This window comes from Melozone crissalis, unplaced genomic scaffold (assembly GCF_028551555.1).
Source record: "Melozone crissalis strain CALT ecotype California unplaced genomic scaffold, PUWL_Pcris_2 ptg000068l_1, whole genome shotgun sequence".
Classification (NCBI taxonomy): Eukaryota; Metazoa; Chordata; class Aves; order Passeriformes; family Passerellidae; genus Melozone; species Melozone crissalis.
Window position 1 is genome coordinate 6479880 of NW_026535846.1, and position 11540 is coordinate 6491419.

The following is an 11540-nucleotide window of genomic DNA, read 5'->3' on the forward strand; positions in this document are numbered from 1 at the left end:
CCATTTAGTAATCTTTGTTATATGCATATCTTTCTCTGTAATCTCTATACTTTTTTTTGTGTCAACATGTTCTGCCAGGTGGAGGGAGGACAGGGAATTCTCCAAACACTCCACAATCCCTGCTGACTGTGTGTACCCAACAGGATGTTTTGCCTCCCCCAGTTGGCTGGAAATGCATTGCACTTTCTCCCTCACCCAGAAGTGCCACTAGTGGGCAAATCCCAGCCCATGGGCATTCCAGAGGCAGCGTGGTCTGGAGCTGATGAATGAAGGAGACCCTTCCCCATCTCCAAACCATATCAAAACCCCCATAATTGGGACTTTCCATCTTTAAGAAGCAACCAAGAATTCAGAAGTGACTGGAACCATTGGGTGAGAAGGGAGCAAATCTCCCAAAGGAGTGAAAATTTTATTCCTTCTTTTCCTCTGTGTTGGCACTGCTGTCCTGAGCCGTTTCCGTGGTCTGACAGACTTTCCTGGCTATACAGATCAAGTCAGGCAGGACAGAGAGACTCACGGCTGTTCGTAAAAATGGATGCTGCCCAAAGGGAAAAAAAGAAAGAAAGAAAGGAACTTTACTTTCCAAAGCCAGTTTCTCACAAGAGGAAGTATGAATTCTCTGCTTACCAGAAATACACATAAAAAGGACTGAGTCTTCAGTCTTAATATTCAGTCTTGCTGTCAGAGGCAATAATCAATTTATCAAGGTGTCTTCAGCTTGCTGGGATTTTGACCCTGCCAGTACTCTGGGAATGCCACTTGCTGCCTTAGGGCTTTTTCCATTTCAGGAAACTCAAAGGACTCACTTAGGTTCCTTTTTTCTAAAGGTAAGGGTAGCTTTAGTGGTCAGAAAAGATGAGTGCAAGCTGTTCCACAGGGAACTCCAGCACCTCTAAGAAAGGTTGATCCCATGAGGATATAGGGCTGTGCTGTTCTGCAGAACACTGAGGTGCAGGTTTTCAGTGCCAAGACAAGAACAGCCAAATCTCTGCTGGGCTGGGACTGGGTTCCTTTTCCACCAACACCATTTTGGGCCTCTGGACCTGGCACCATTCTCTGCAGTTCTCTTGCCACCAGCTAAAACTGAATGCACTCCAAAAATACAACACAGAAATGGTCAGAGGGTGGATGGAACACCTTTCCTCTGAGGAAAGGCCAAGAGAACTGGGATTGTTCAGCCTGGAGGAGAGAAGGCCCCAGGGAGACCTTATTGCAGCCTTTCAAAACTTCAAGGGAACTCATTTTTAGTAGGGCCTGTTGCAAAGGGACAAAGGATAATGGTTTTAAATGAAAATAGGCGACATTCTGGTCTAATGAAGAAACTGTTTATGCTAGGGGTAGTGAAACACTGGCACAGGTTGTCCAAAGAGGTGTTGGATGCCCCCTCTCTGAAAACATCCAAAGTCAGGTCAGACAGAGCTCTGAGCAACCTGATCCAGTTGAAGATGTCCCCACTCATGGCAGGGAGGTTGGACCAGATGGACTTTAAAGGTCCCTTCCAAGCCAAATTCTTGTATGATTCTACCTTGCAAAGCACCCAGATTGGGTGTCGCAGACATCCTTTTTGAAAAATCCTTTCCTTAGGAGTTTTCCTCCTGAGAAGCTAAGAGGCCTCAGGAACAAAATGTAAACAATGGTTATCTGCTGCTGTGGAATGCAACAGGTGCATCTGGGATTGGTCTCATGTGGTTGTTTCTAATTAATGACCAATCACAGTCAGCTGGCTTGGACTCTCTGTCCGAGACAGAAGCTTTTGTTATCATTCTTTCCTATTCTATTCTTAGCTAGCCTTCTGGTGAAATCCTTTCTTCTATTCTTTTAGTATAGTTTTAATGTAATATATATCATAAAATAATAAATCAAGACTTCTGAAACATGGAGTCAGATCCTCGTCTCTTCCCTCATCCAAGAACCCCTGTGAACACGGTCACAACTGGGGATTATCAGGAGAGGGGACATTCCCCTGCAGCCCCTGGGCCTGTACCTGCAGGAGCTCCCTGGCTGTCCAGCGGATGCTGGGGTTGGTGTCCAAGCAGGAGTGCAGGAAAGCATGGAACAGAATGGACATCTTGCTGGGCATCCTCAGAGGGGGGTACCTGTTCCGGGCAATCAGGCGCTGAGCCTGGGGACAGAGGAAGCACGGGACAGCCACTGACCATCCCTGGGCTGACAGCTCCACTGCAGGCCCCTCCTGGCTGTCTGAGAGCTCCTGGTGCCTCTCAAGGGGCTGTGATCAGCGTTTGAGGGCAAGGAAGGAGGGAACTGTCAGCCTCCAGAGCAGTGTAGCTGAGTGTAGCTGAGCTGGTCAGAGCATGGTGCTGGTAACAGCAATCCCCAGATGGGCCATTCACTCAGGAGCTGGACTTGGTGGTCTCTCCCAACTCAGAATATTCTGGGATCTGGAAATCATTCTCTTCATCTGAGTTTGCTGCCTTATACAAGGCAAAAGCAATCCAAAAGTCGGGGAACTTTTTCAAAAAGAGTGGAAGACTGAAGTCTTCAGAACTGCTGTCTTCCTCAGGAATTAACTGTGCAGCATTTCACCTGGTATCAGCTGATAGCTATGAGATTTTATCCTGGTATACATTTCTCTACTATTCCTTGCTTGTTTGATATAAGAACTCATAATTTCATTTTAAGGAATTAGGATCTAAAACTGAAAGCTTCAAAATATGTTTACTACAAGTAGCTTTGCTCAAATATACTTTTAGAAATTTTTATGGTAATACATAATTATGGCATCACTAGAACCAGTGACCCTCCCTTAAAGGCACTCGTCAGAATTTGAAAAGGCTTCTGGGCCTGCAGATACACTTGTAATGCTTTTCATAATAATTTCCCAATTGGAGAAACTTGCTGCTGTCATTCCCAGCTCCATCTCAGAGAGAGATCAAACACAGCAGGAGGAACCACAACAGTGCTGGAGGCCAAAAAGGCCTCAGGCAAAACCAAAAGGCCAAAAAGGCACATTTTTGCACTAGCACAGGTCACTTCTCTCATGACATGTTCTGCAGGGACATTTCTAGAAGTGGGCCTTGGTGGAACTATTTCAGGCTGCTTTAAGTGGGATTTTGGTTCATGGGAGACAAAGAATGGGACAGATTGGCAAGACAGTGGCATCTGACAGTGTTTGCACCTTACCTGGATGGGGCTTTCTTTAAAGTATGGAGGTTCTCCCTCCAGCATTTCAATGGCCACAATCCCAAGGGCCCAGATGTCCACTTGGGTGTCATATTCCTTTCTTTTCACAATTTCTGGTGCTACCCAGTAAGGAGAGCCAAGCATTGTGCACCGTGTGCTCCGCTCCGAGCTCAGCTGAGCACACAGGCCAAAATCAGCTGAGGAGGAAAACAAAAATACTGTCAAAGCCAGCTTGAACCATGGAACCAAGCACAAGAATTCCCCACTCTGTGCCTGAGAACACAGGGATGCTGTGACCAACCAAGAACACCTACTCAGTTTCACAGAGCCGTCCATCCCGAGAAGAATATTGTCACTTTTAACATCTCTGTGGATCACATTGTTTGAATGAAGGAAGTCCAGGGCTTTGAGGCACTGAGACAAAACCCATGAGGGTAAAAATTAGTTAACCTCATTTCATCACACAAGACAAGGAAACAGCTCTAAAAGATTGAATTTCTAGGTGAAACACCAATTGTTGATATAGACTGACCATTCCTAAACCAGCCAGAATGGCTGCAGTGGTTCTGCTCTCTCCATCCAGGTGACAAAGGAGGATTTGTCAAAAAAAAATCTCTCCCTCCATTATAAAGTGGATCACTTTTGTGTGGGAGGCTGCATGACAGAGGTTTTATGTTGGCCTCAACAGCACATTAAGCAGCAAATTAGTCACTTTACAGAAACAAACACCATTTGGGGTGCAATGCTCTCCTTTTAAGCTGAGGGCTGTGAGAAATGAGGCTCTGTTTTAATTTGCTGTTAATTTAAAATTCTGCCACCAGCATGTTTGCTTTCACAGGCCAAAAATGCAGTGCAGACATGCTCCAGTTTAATGAGGCAAAGTTTAGAATGTTAAATAAATTTAAAAAGAGACTGACAAAAGTGTCCAATAACAGAGTATAAGAAATGTAGTTGTATTGGCAGGAAGCTCACTCAGATGCCCTTTGTCTTAGGTTGACACACATCTTGCAAATGTACATTTAGATGAGAAAACAATGAGTAACAAGTACTGAGAGCAAAGCTATAAAGTGGACAGGTTCTCTGCTGCATGGCATTGCATTACAGGAATACTCAGACCCGGGATGGTTATTACAAGTAGTAAAAACAATTCACAACACCTCACAAAAATGGAATGTTTTCCCAGTCAAATCTTCTGACAAAAGGAAATTCTGTTAAGGGAGAAGAGCCATAGGGAATAGAGGTGTGGATCTAGGTACATTTTGTGATTTTGTGGAACGGCTTTTTGGGGTTTCTTTAAGTCTATTTCTCACAAAATGCATCTTTGTGAGTGACCCCATGTCCTCCAAGACTTTGCCCATTTTCTGTCCTCCACTGCCTGTGGTTCTGTTGGCAGTGTACTATTTCATTTGCATTTTTAACTTTCCTAGTAAAGAACTGTTATTCCTATTCCCCTATCTTTCCTGACAGCCTCTTAATTTCAAAATTATAATAATTCAGAGAGAGGGGGTTTACATTTTCCATTTCAAGAGAAGCTCCTGCCTTCCTTAATAGACACCTGTCTTTTCAAACCAAGACACCCTTTTATTTTACATTTCATAACAGCAGCACTGAAATAAAGCTCTGAACACAAAGTCACTCCTGTCCAAACTATTGGAAGCCCAAGCAGGGTCCCTCACCTCCTTGCTGATAGCAGCTATCATTCCTTCCTCCATTAAGACTCGGACAAGAACGCTGGTTAAAGTGCCTCCATCCACATATTCCATCACGAGCCACAGGTCTTCATTCACCAGGTAGCTGAGAGAAGAAAACAATGGCACAGAGATGAATGTGCACAGCTAAATTACCTTGTGGAAAAGACTGCAGGGGGGTTTTGTTTGCAGGTCACTTGTAAATGGAGGCAGAATGTAATGGAGAGACATTCCTTGTCTCTACAAGAGTATTTGGAACCTGTGCAGTCTAAATGAGAAAGGGTGATGAGAAATGAAAGGAAAAATGCAATTTAGTAACAGCAGAGATCAATCTGGAACCAGGACAGTTGCCATCAACTGAGTCATTATCTTAATTTATCACTTCCACCATTCACTCCAGGAACAAGGCAACACAACTCCAGAGTTATCCGTGGGAGGAGGCTCTGCAGCACTGAGGACAGCTGTTGGCCAACCATTTGGAAAACACTGCATAAAATACAGTCAGAAACAGGAAAAACTGTGTAGAAGCTGGCAAATTATGTGGCTCTGCAAATGAGAATTTAAGTCTTCCTGGCTTCCACAGCAATGGAAAATGGTGGGAACAGCCCAAGGGAGAAAATTTCTATGATGGTTTATCAGCACTTATCATTAAGGCATGGAAAATATGATCAACCTGTAAAAACCAAACCCTCCAAACAACACAGAGGTAATGAACTGACAGGCTGTTGTTTTAGTAAGACATGGCACATCCAGGTTTTGAAAAGAGGTTTCCAACAACATACACCAAAAAATATTAATGGAGACGCAAGGCCATCTCCACCCATCCACTGGAGATGAATAGAGAAATAAGAAAGAGCTCCATGTTCTGCCAGTGCCCAAAGGGGTTTTTTAACCTTTGCCTTGCTGTGTGTGAACAAACATTCCCATGCTAACAGCAGAACCACTCACCTGTCTATATAATTGACAATATTGGGATGCCGGTTTTCCTTCATGATCTGAATCTCGTTGAAAAGGAGTTCCTTCCTGCTCCGTCTGCGCAGAGGCATCTTCTTCAGGGCCACCTGAAATGAGAGTGGGGCCCATGAGCTCCAAAAGTTCTGCTGCAGGAAAGCTCTGTGGCCTCAGCTCTCTTCACAGAGAGCAGCAGGCACAACTTACCAAGGATTTTTCCTGGGAAGGCAGTGAGAAGCACAGAGAGAAGAAGAGAAAACAATTCTTATCTCTATTCACTGCTCCTGTTTTTGCACATGTGGAATGTGTTATGGAGATTGTTTACCCAAAGTGAGTTGTTAATTGGACACAGGTGAAAGTTGTTTTGAGTGATTAGCCAATCACTCAAAGCTGTGTCTGACTGTGTGGAGACAGTTATGGGTTTTCTTTAGTATAGTTATAATATAGTAGTAGTGTAATATAGTATAGTTTTAATAAAGCAATTGTTCAACCTTCTGAATCATGGAGTCAGAGCACATTATTTGCTGCATTGGGGGTGCCTAGCTTGGATAGAGCAAAATGACCATGGAGAGAGTGTTTTTGGAATGATGGGGCTGGGCTGTGCCAACTGCCCTGTGACCTTGTGATCAGACACCAGGGCTCAGGAAGTGACAGGACAATAACTGATTTCTTCACTTGCTTGGGTGCCACTTACAGGACACTTGCCAGACACATTTTGCCTTCTAAACTCTGCAAAATTTTCCCTTATCCCTAATAAAATTTTCCCCATAGATTTCTGACAATACCCTGCACCCACATTCTTCCCTGATGGCCTCAGTTTATCACCTCTGTTGTTATTCACACAGGTTTTTGCAAGCAGGATTTTGTGACTGTGAAAATATATCAAAACAGCTGGGAATCCTTCAGCAATTCTATGGAGTTTGGCCATTATTTCAGCAACTGCTGCTGGTCTTGGTTGCATAACAAAGCAAACATGTGTACATGATGGATAAAATCCCATCCTAAAAGATGATAGCAGTTACACACACAAAAAAATTACAATCCCACAACACTTCTCAGTTCTTGAACTTCGATTTTGCTACTCTGAACTCCACAGTTCAGATTTGCAATTATTTTCTGGGTTTCTAAAGAAATAACCCATTCTCTGGTATTTTAAGCCTTCATTATGTCCCTCTCTGAAAGACACCACTGGCCCTCTAGCATTCTTTCTGGACCTGAGTATGAACAATGCCTGTCCAAAATGAGTTTTGCAGGCTGCCACTGCTCTATGCTTGAGGAAAGGCTGTGCAGGAAAGCTCTACTGGGCACCCAAAACTCCAGCAGAGGGGAAAGCCCTGAAGAGCTGCTCAGTGTGCTGGGGGTGTTGGCACTCACCACATCTCCTGTGGCTGGGTCCGTGGCTTTGTAAACAGTCCCGAAACCCCTGGAAACAAAAGAGCAGTGAAGAAATGAGAAGCAGTTCAGGTGCTGGGAGTGAAAGCCTGCCCAGACAGGAGATCTCTGCCGCATGAAGTGTTTTAAAACACCTTGGTTCATCTATTCTTCAAACAGCAGCACAGCAGCCCTCTGTCATGCTGGGTGTTCAAGGGACAACTGAGTAGAAAACTAAAGAAAAAGATCTGGAGCACAGATCTTCAAAACCTAAGAGCAGGGGGAGGGTGTCCCTACAAAAACTGAAAAATAATTTCTTTTCCACTTTGCCTTGTTGTGTTGGTTTTTTTCCTTCTTTTTGTGTCTCTGTGTGTCTTTTTTCCCAGGGAATGCATACTGCAGGCTACACAGAGTGGGATTTTGTATGACAGTGCAAAAGCTTATTATTTCACCTCCAGTTTCAATTGCTAAACTATGTGGTTATAATCTGGATTACTGAAGGTTTTTAAGTAAAATCTTTGAAATAAATGTCATTGAGAACTTTTACCTGACAGCTGTGGGGTGGTAAGGTGTTCTTTTAGGCAATGAGGTTTGAGGGATGGGAGATTTTTCAGGTTCTGCTCCTTGTTGCAGGTGAGGCACTGCCAGCATCGAGTTTTCTTTGACAACACCTTCTGACCACAATTATTAATTCTGACCTGTACTGAGACGGGAGGATCTAAACCCACATCATGTTTGGAGCTTGCCTGGATTCACACTTGATATTACAGCAGCAAAATGCCCAGCCATGGTTTTGTAGGAGTAACTGGGATGGGACTTACCCTTGGCCAACTTGAACAAAATCAATGTATTTGGTCTTAGGGTCCCCCTCGTTGACAATGCCCCCTGAAAGAAATGAAATGCAGGATGCTCAATTCTAACAGACACCACCCTCCAGCAGATGGGAAATGCAGCCCCTCTGTCTGGCTGTGAGCCCTCTGCGGGCAACAACAGCAACAGAGGCAGCTCCAAAGCACAGATATTTCCACATATATTTCTCTTTGAAGAGTTACCTTGACAGGAAGCAAAGCACCAGCAGAAATATTCACAAGAGACAGGAAAGACCAGGTACCAAAGCAAGAGTTTGTTTTCTACAAATATTTAGGAGAGCTAAAACAACACAGCCTTTATTTTCCTGCGAATAACCCCTTTGTGTGATTCAACAAAAGGTTTAATATTTCTGAAGATTTAATGCACCTTGGGTTTTGGGATTCATTTTTAAGAAACTGTGCAAAGTGTTTCCTGGAGAGAAGGGGACCTTGCCAACTTTCAGCAGTTCACCAAAGGATTGTCTTTATGATTTTAAAGAACAGCATCTCATGTTATAATCAAGAATGATGGGGCTTTAGGATCCAGGACCCTCATCATGGGTTACCAGGCTAAGTTCTGGTGATAACCTTGCCTGTGCCATTTGAAGGACCACACTGCTCGTCTTCAGTCTAATAATAGATTGCTGTGAAGTATTTTTGCTCCAATGACTTGTCAGGGGGCTAAAGAGATTTTAGGAACCCAAATATCCTGCTTGATTAGGCCATCAGCACTCAGGAGTTCAGTAGCTCATTCACTAGGTCACAGCACCTTCTGCTGAATCAGAAACCATCCCTGCTTTTGCCTTCAGCACAGATGGAAGGGCAGGGAAACTGAACCCAGTCTGAGCTGCCCTGAGGGATGCCCAGAGATAATTCTGCTTCCTGTGTCCCTTTGGTGCAGCTGAGGCTGGGACACACACACCAGACGAGAGGCACAGCACACGTACTCAGCTGTTCCAGCACTTCCTCTGTCACACAGAATTTCTTCTGCGGCCGGACCCTGGGTTTGTCCAGAGCACCTGAGCTTCTGCTGAGGGTGTCAGACAGGAGAAGTGTCTCATCATCTGCATCTTCAGCTCCCAGCAGAGAGCTCGTGTGGATCTGTGATGAGAAATCAGTGTCAGGAAGGGAGCTGGCAGGGATCCCCTGTGCTTGTATTCCAAATGCAAACCCTCAGGAAGACGCCTGTAAGCCATATCCACTGCTCTAAACAGCTTTTTGCTGTCCACATCACAAACTGAATGAATAAAACCAAAGCAAGTTCATGGCCAGTTACATGTTCAATTTTCATGGATTTTCTCAAATAATCTGTGCAGAGGGGCAGGTACATCCAGGAGACAATTTCTCCTGTATCCTGCAAGGGAAACTGATGACTAAAAGGGAAATTCAAACCCAATTTTCCAGGTGCCAGTGGCTGGGGTGAAGCACAATGTCATGGCAGGACTCCAGCTGTGAATGGCAGCTGCTGAATGGCAGAAACTCTCAGTTGCACCAATGGTAACCAAAGCTGGCACTCACTGATCCTCCTGAGGAAACAGCTGCAGGTTCCTTGTCCACTTTCTTCTCATTATCCTCTTGTCCAGGAAGGGAAAGAGCCAGCTGAGGTTCTGGTGGCAATGTTGTGGCTTGGGGACAGGAGTGAGAGTCTCCCTTCTGCCATTTGGGAGGTTTGATAGTTAAACACAACTTTCAGCTGCTTTGACATCAGAAACTGATCTAGACATGCACATGGTCCTACAGCCTCAATTCTCTGTTGCACATGTCCCAGTACAATTTAAATATCTATAAATTATGGGGGGTTGAAACAACCCCAGCTGCTGCTCTGCAGGGGCAGAGCACTACATCAAGTTGCCCCAAATTTGCTGTTTCCAACTGCTTTAAAGCTTAAAGGCCACTTAGAGAACTGAAGCAAATCAAAGGCACCATTCTACACCTTCACACCTCACTGGTGCTCTATTTAAAATGCTTAATATTAACCCTAATAAATTTAGCCAGTGGATGTCATGCCTCTCTCTAGGATTGTTATTGCAACTCAACATTTATTAGTGTGGATTGTTATTTAAAACTTCCTTTCAATGGTTCCAGTGAGTTACATTACCAATTATAACCTTATTTATGCTCAGCTATATATCCAGTGGTACTAAAGATAAATCATTAAATTTGCTAGAAAGGGAATTCTAAGTTGTTAAAACTAAATGAAAATGGGGCAATTATACAGTATTGAAAGTTGCTGTGACTTAGATATTCCACCATGGCTAAACCCACAATCTTCCCCCAGCAAAACCAGACTTTAATTTGTTTAAAAGCTTTGAACAGAAACTGAGGAAACAGCCAGGGATCCCTTTGCTGCTGCTGCAAAACCAGACATGGACATTTTTTCAGGGTGGCACGCTGTTGGAGCAGGCAAAGTTCATACACAGCTCACTCCACAGTTCTTAAACTCTAGGGATGTCAAAGGTTCCTTTCCCACTCACCAAAGGACAGGTTGCCATGTATCCCCCTCTGGATAACTGGATGATCAGATCTGCAGTGGGCAAGAGAAGATGAACCAGATGCTGTTAGAAAACTGCCTCTTGTGGGGCATCCTCCATGGAACAAGTCAGCCCAAATAAAAGGGCATTTTTATTTCACCAAATCCCTCCAGGAGCAACAGTTCTTTTCCACAGTAAGGAACAGAACAGGACAAAATACCAGATTAATTTTTTTTTTATACCTTTCTATTTTTTGTCCTGTTTCACCAGCAAATAAGTAGAAACTCAGTCAAGAAAATGCAAATTGTTCTTTAATAGTCAATGATTCTGCTCTGCCCAAGAGCTAAAGAAGTTTTCCTACTATTAAATTGCATATGTTGGTTCTCCTTAGCTTGCTGAAAATGCTTCCCTAGAAAAGCTTTCCCAAAATCCCCTTAGCTGTGTGAATTGTATTCTGATACTGCACAGGAACAGCTCCTGGGTTCAGGAGCATACACTATTGGGAAGTTACATCTCCTCATGAAGGTTATCACTATTTTAGCACAGGTGGTTAGTAAAATCTTTTAATTATGGGGGGAAAAAGATCTTTTCCCTCAGTTCTGAAGATAATTGCACAGTTTTTGTAAGCACTTCTGACAAGCTCTTCCAGGCTGCATTTTGGAAAGAGCAAAGTGAGGGAATTACAGACTCCCCAAGCTGTTGTGCATAGGGAATGGAACCCCCACAGGGCTCCCCACATTCCAAATGCTGTCCCCATTGAGATACCCTTTTTAGCAGAAGCTGTTGACAGGAGCTCTACCAAACCAATGCCATCTCAGTGTCATTGCTGTTCCAAATTCAGCTCAGTTCCTAAGGAAGAGCAGAAAGGCCACAGTGATCCCAAAGCCAGGTATGCTGCACCTAGGGCAAAGCACTACTCACTCCTCAGATGAGCTGTCAGCAGCCAGGGTTTATCTGGGTCAAAATACAGCGCAGATGCAGCAGACAGAAAATCACGCACTGTGGCAACAACTTGCTGGATCATTTCTGCAGAGCTGTGCTAGAACTTGCAGAGCTGCATAACCCAAAAT

At 44.1% G+C, this 11540-nt stretch overlaps 1 protein-coding gene across 2 annotated transcripts; it reads right to left on the reverse strand.

Annotated features, from left to right (window-relative positions):
- Positions 1-89: 89 nt before the first annotated feature.
- Positions 90-10656, reverse strand: LOC128945888 (serine/threonine-protein kinase PAK 3-like). Of its 2 annotated transcripts, XM_054289792.1 has the most exons (10): positions 10474-10656; positions 9518-9652; positions 8947-9100; positions 7973-8036; positions 5778-5890; positions 4818-4935; positions 3456-3555; positions 3142-3338; positions 1985-2122; positions 90-538 (listed from the first exon to the last, which is right to left on the reverse strand). In XM_054289792.1, the coding sequence occupies exons 5-10, from the start codon at positions 5873-5875 to the stop codon at positions 410-412; spliced, it is 780 nt and encodes a 259-aa protein (XP_054145767.1). In that variant the 5' UTR covers positions 5876-5890; positions 7973-8036; positions 8947-9100; positions 9518-9652; positions 10474-10656; the 3' UTR covers positions 90-409. The 2 variants fall into 2 exon arrangements, with proteins under 2 accessions (XP_054145767.1, XP_054145768.1); XM_054289793.1 differs by lacking the exon at positions 10474-10656 and having other exon boundaries at positions 9518-9883.
- Between the last annotated feature and the right edge of the window lie 884 nt (positions 10657-11540).

Coding starts and splice junctions, on each gene's coding strand:
- LOC128945888 (XM_054289792.1), bottom strand. CDS start 5,875: ATGCCTCTGCGCAGACGGAGCAGGAAGGAACTCCTTTTCAACGAGATT. Junction 4,936..5,777: donor ATTGTCAATTATATAGACAG/GTGAGTGGTTCT, acceptor TTCTTCTCTCAG/CTACCTGGTGAATGAAGACC. Junction 3,339..3,455: donor GGACGGCTCTGTGAAACTGA/GTAGGTGTTCTT, acceptor TTTCCTCCTCAG/CTGATTTTGGCCTGTGTGCT.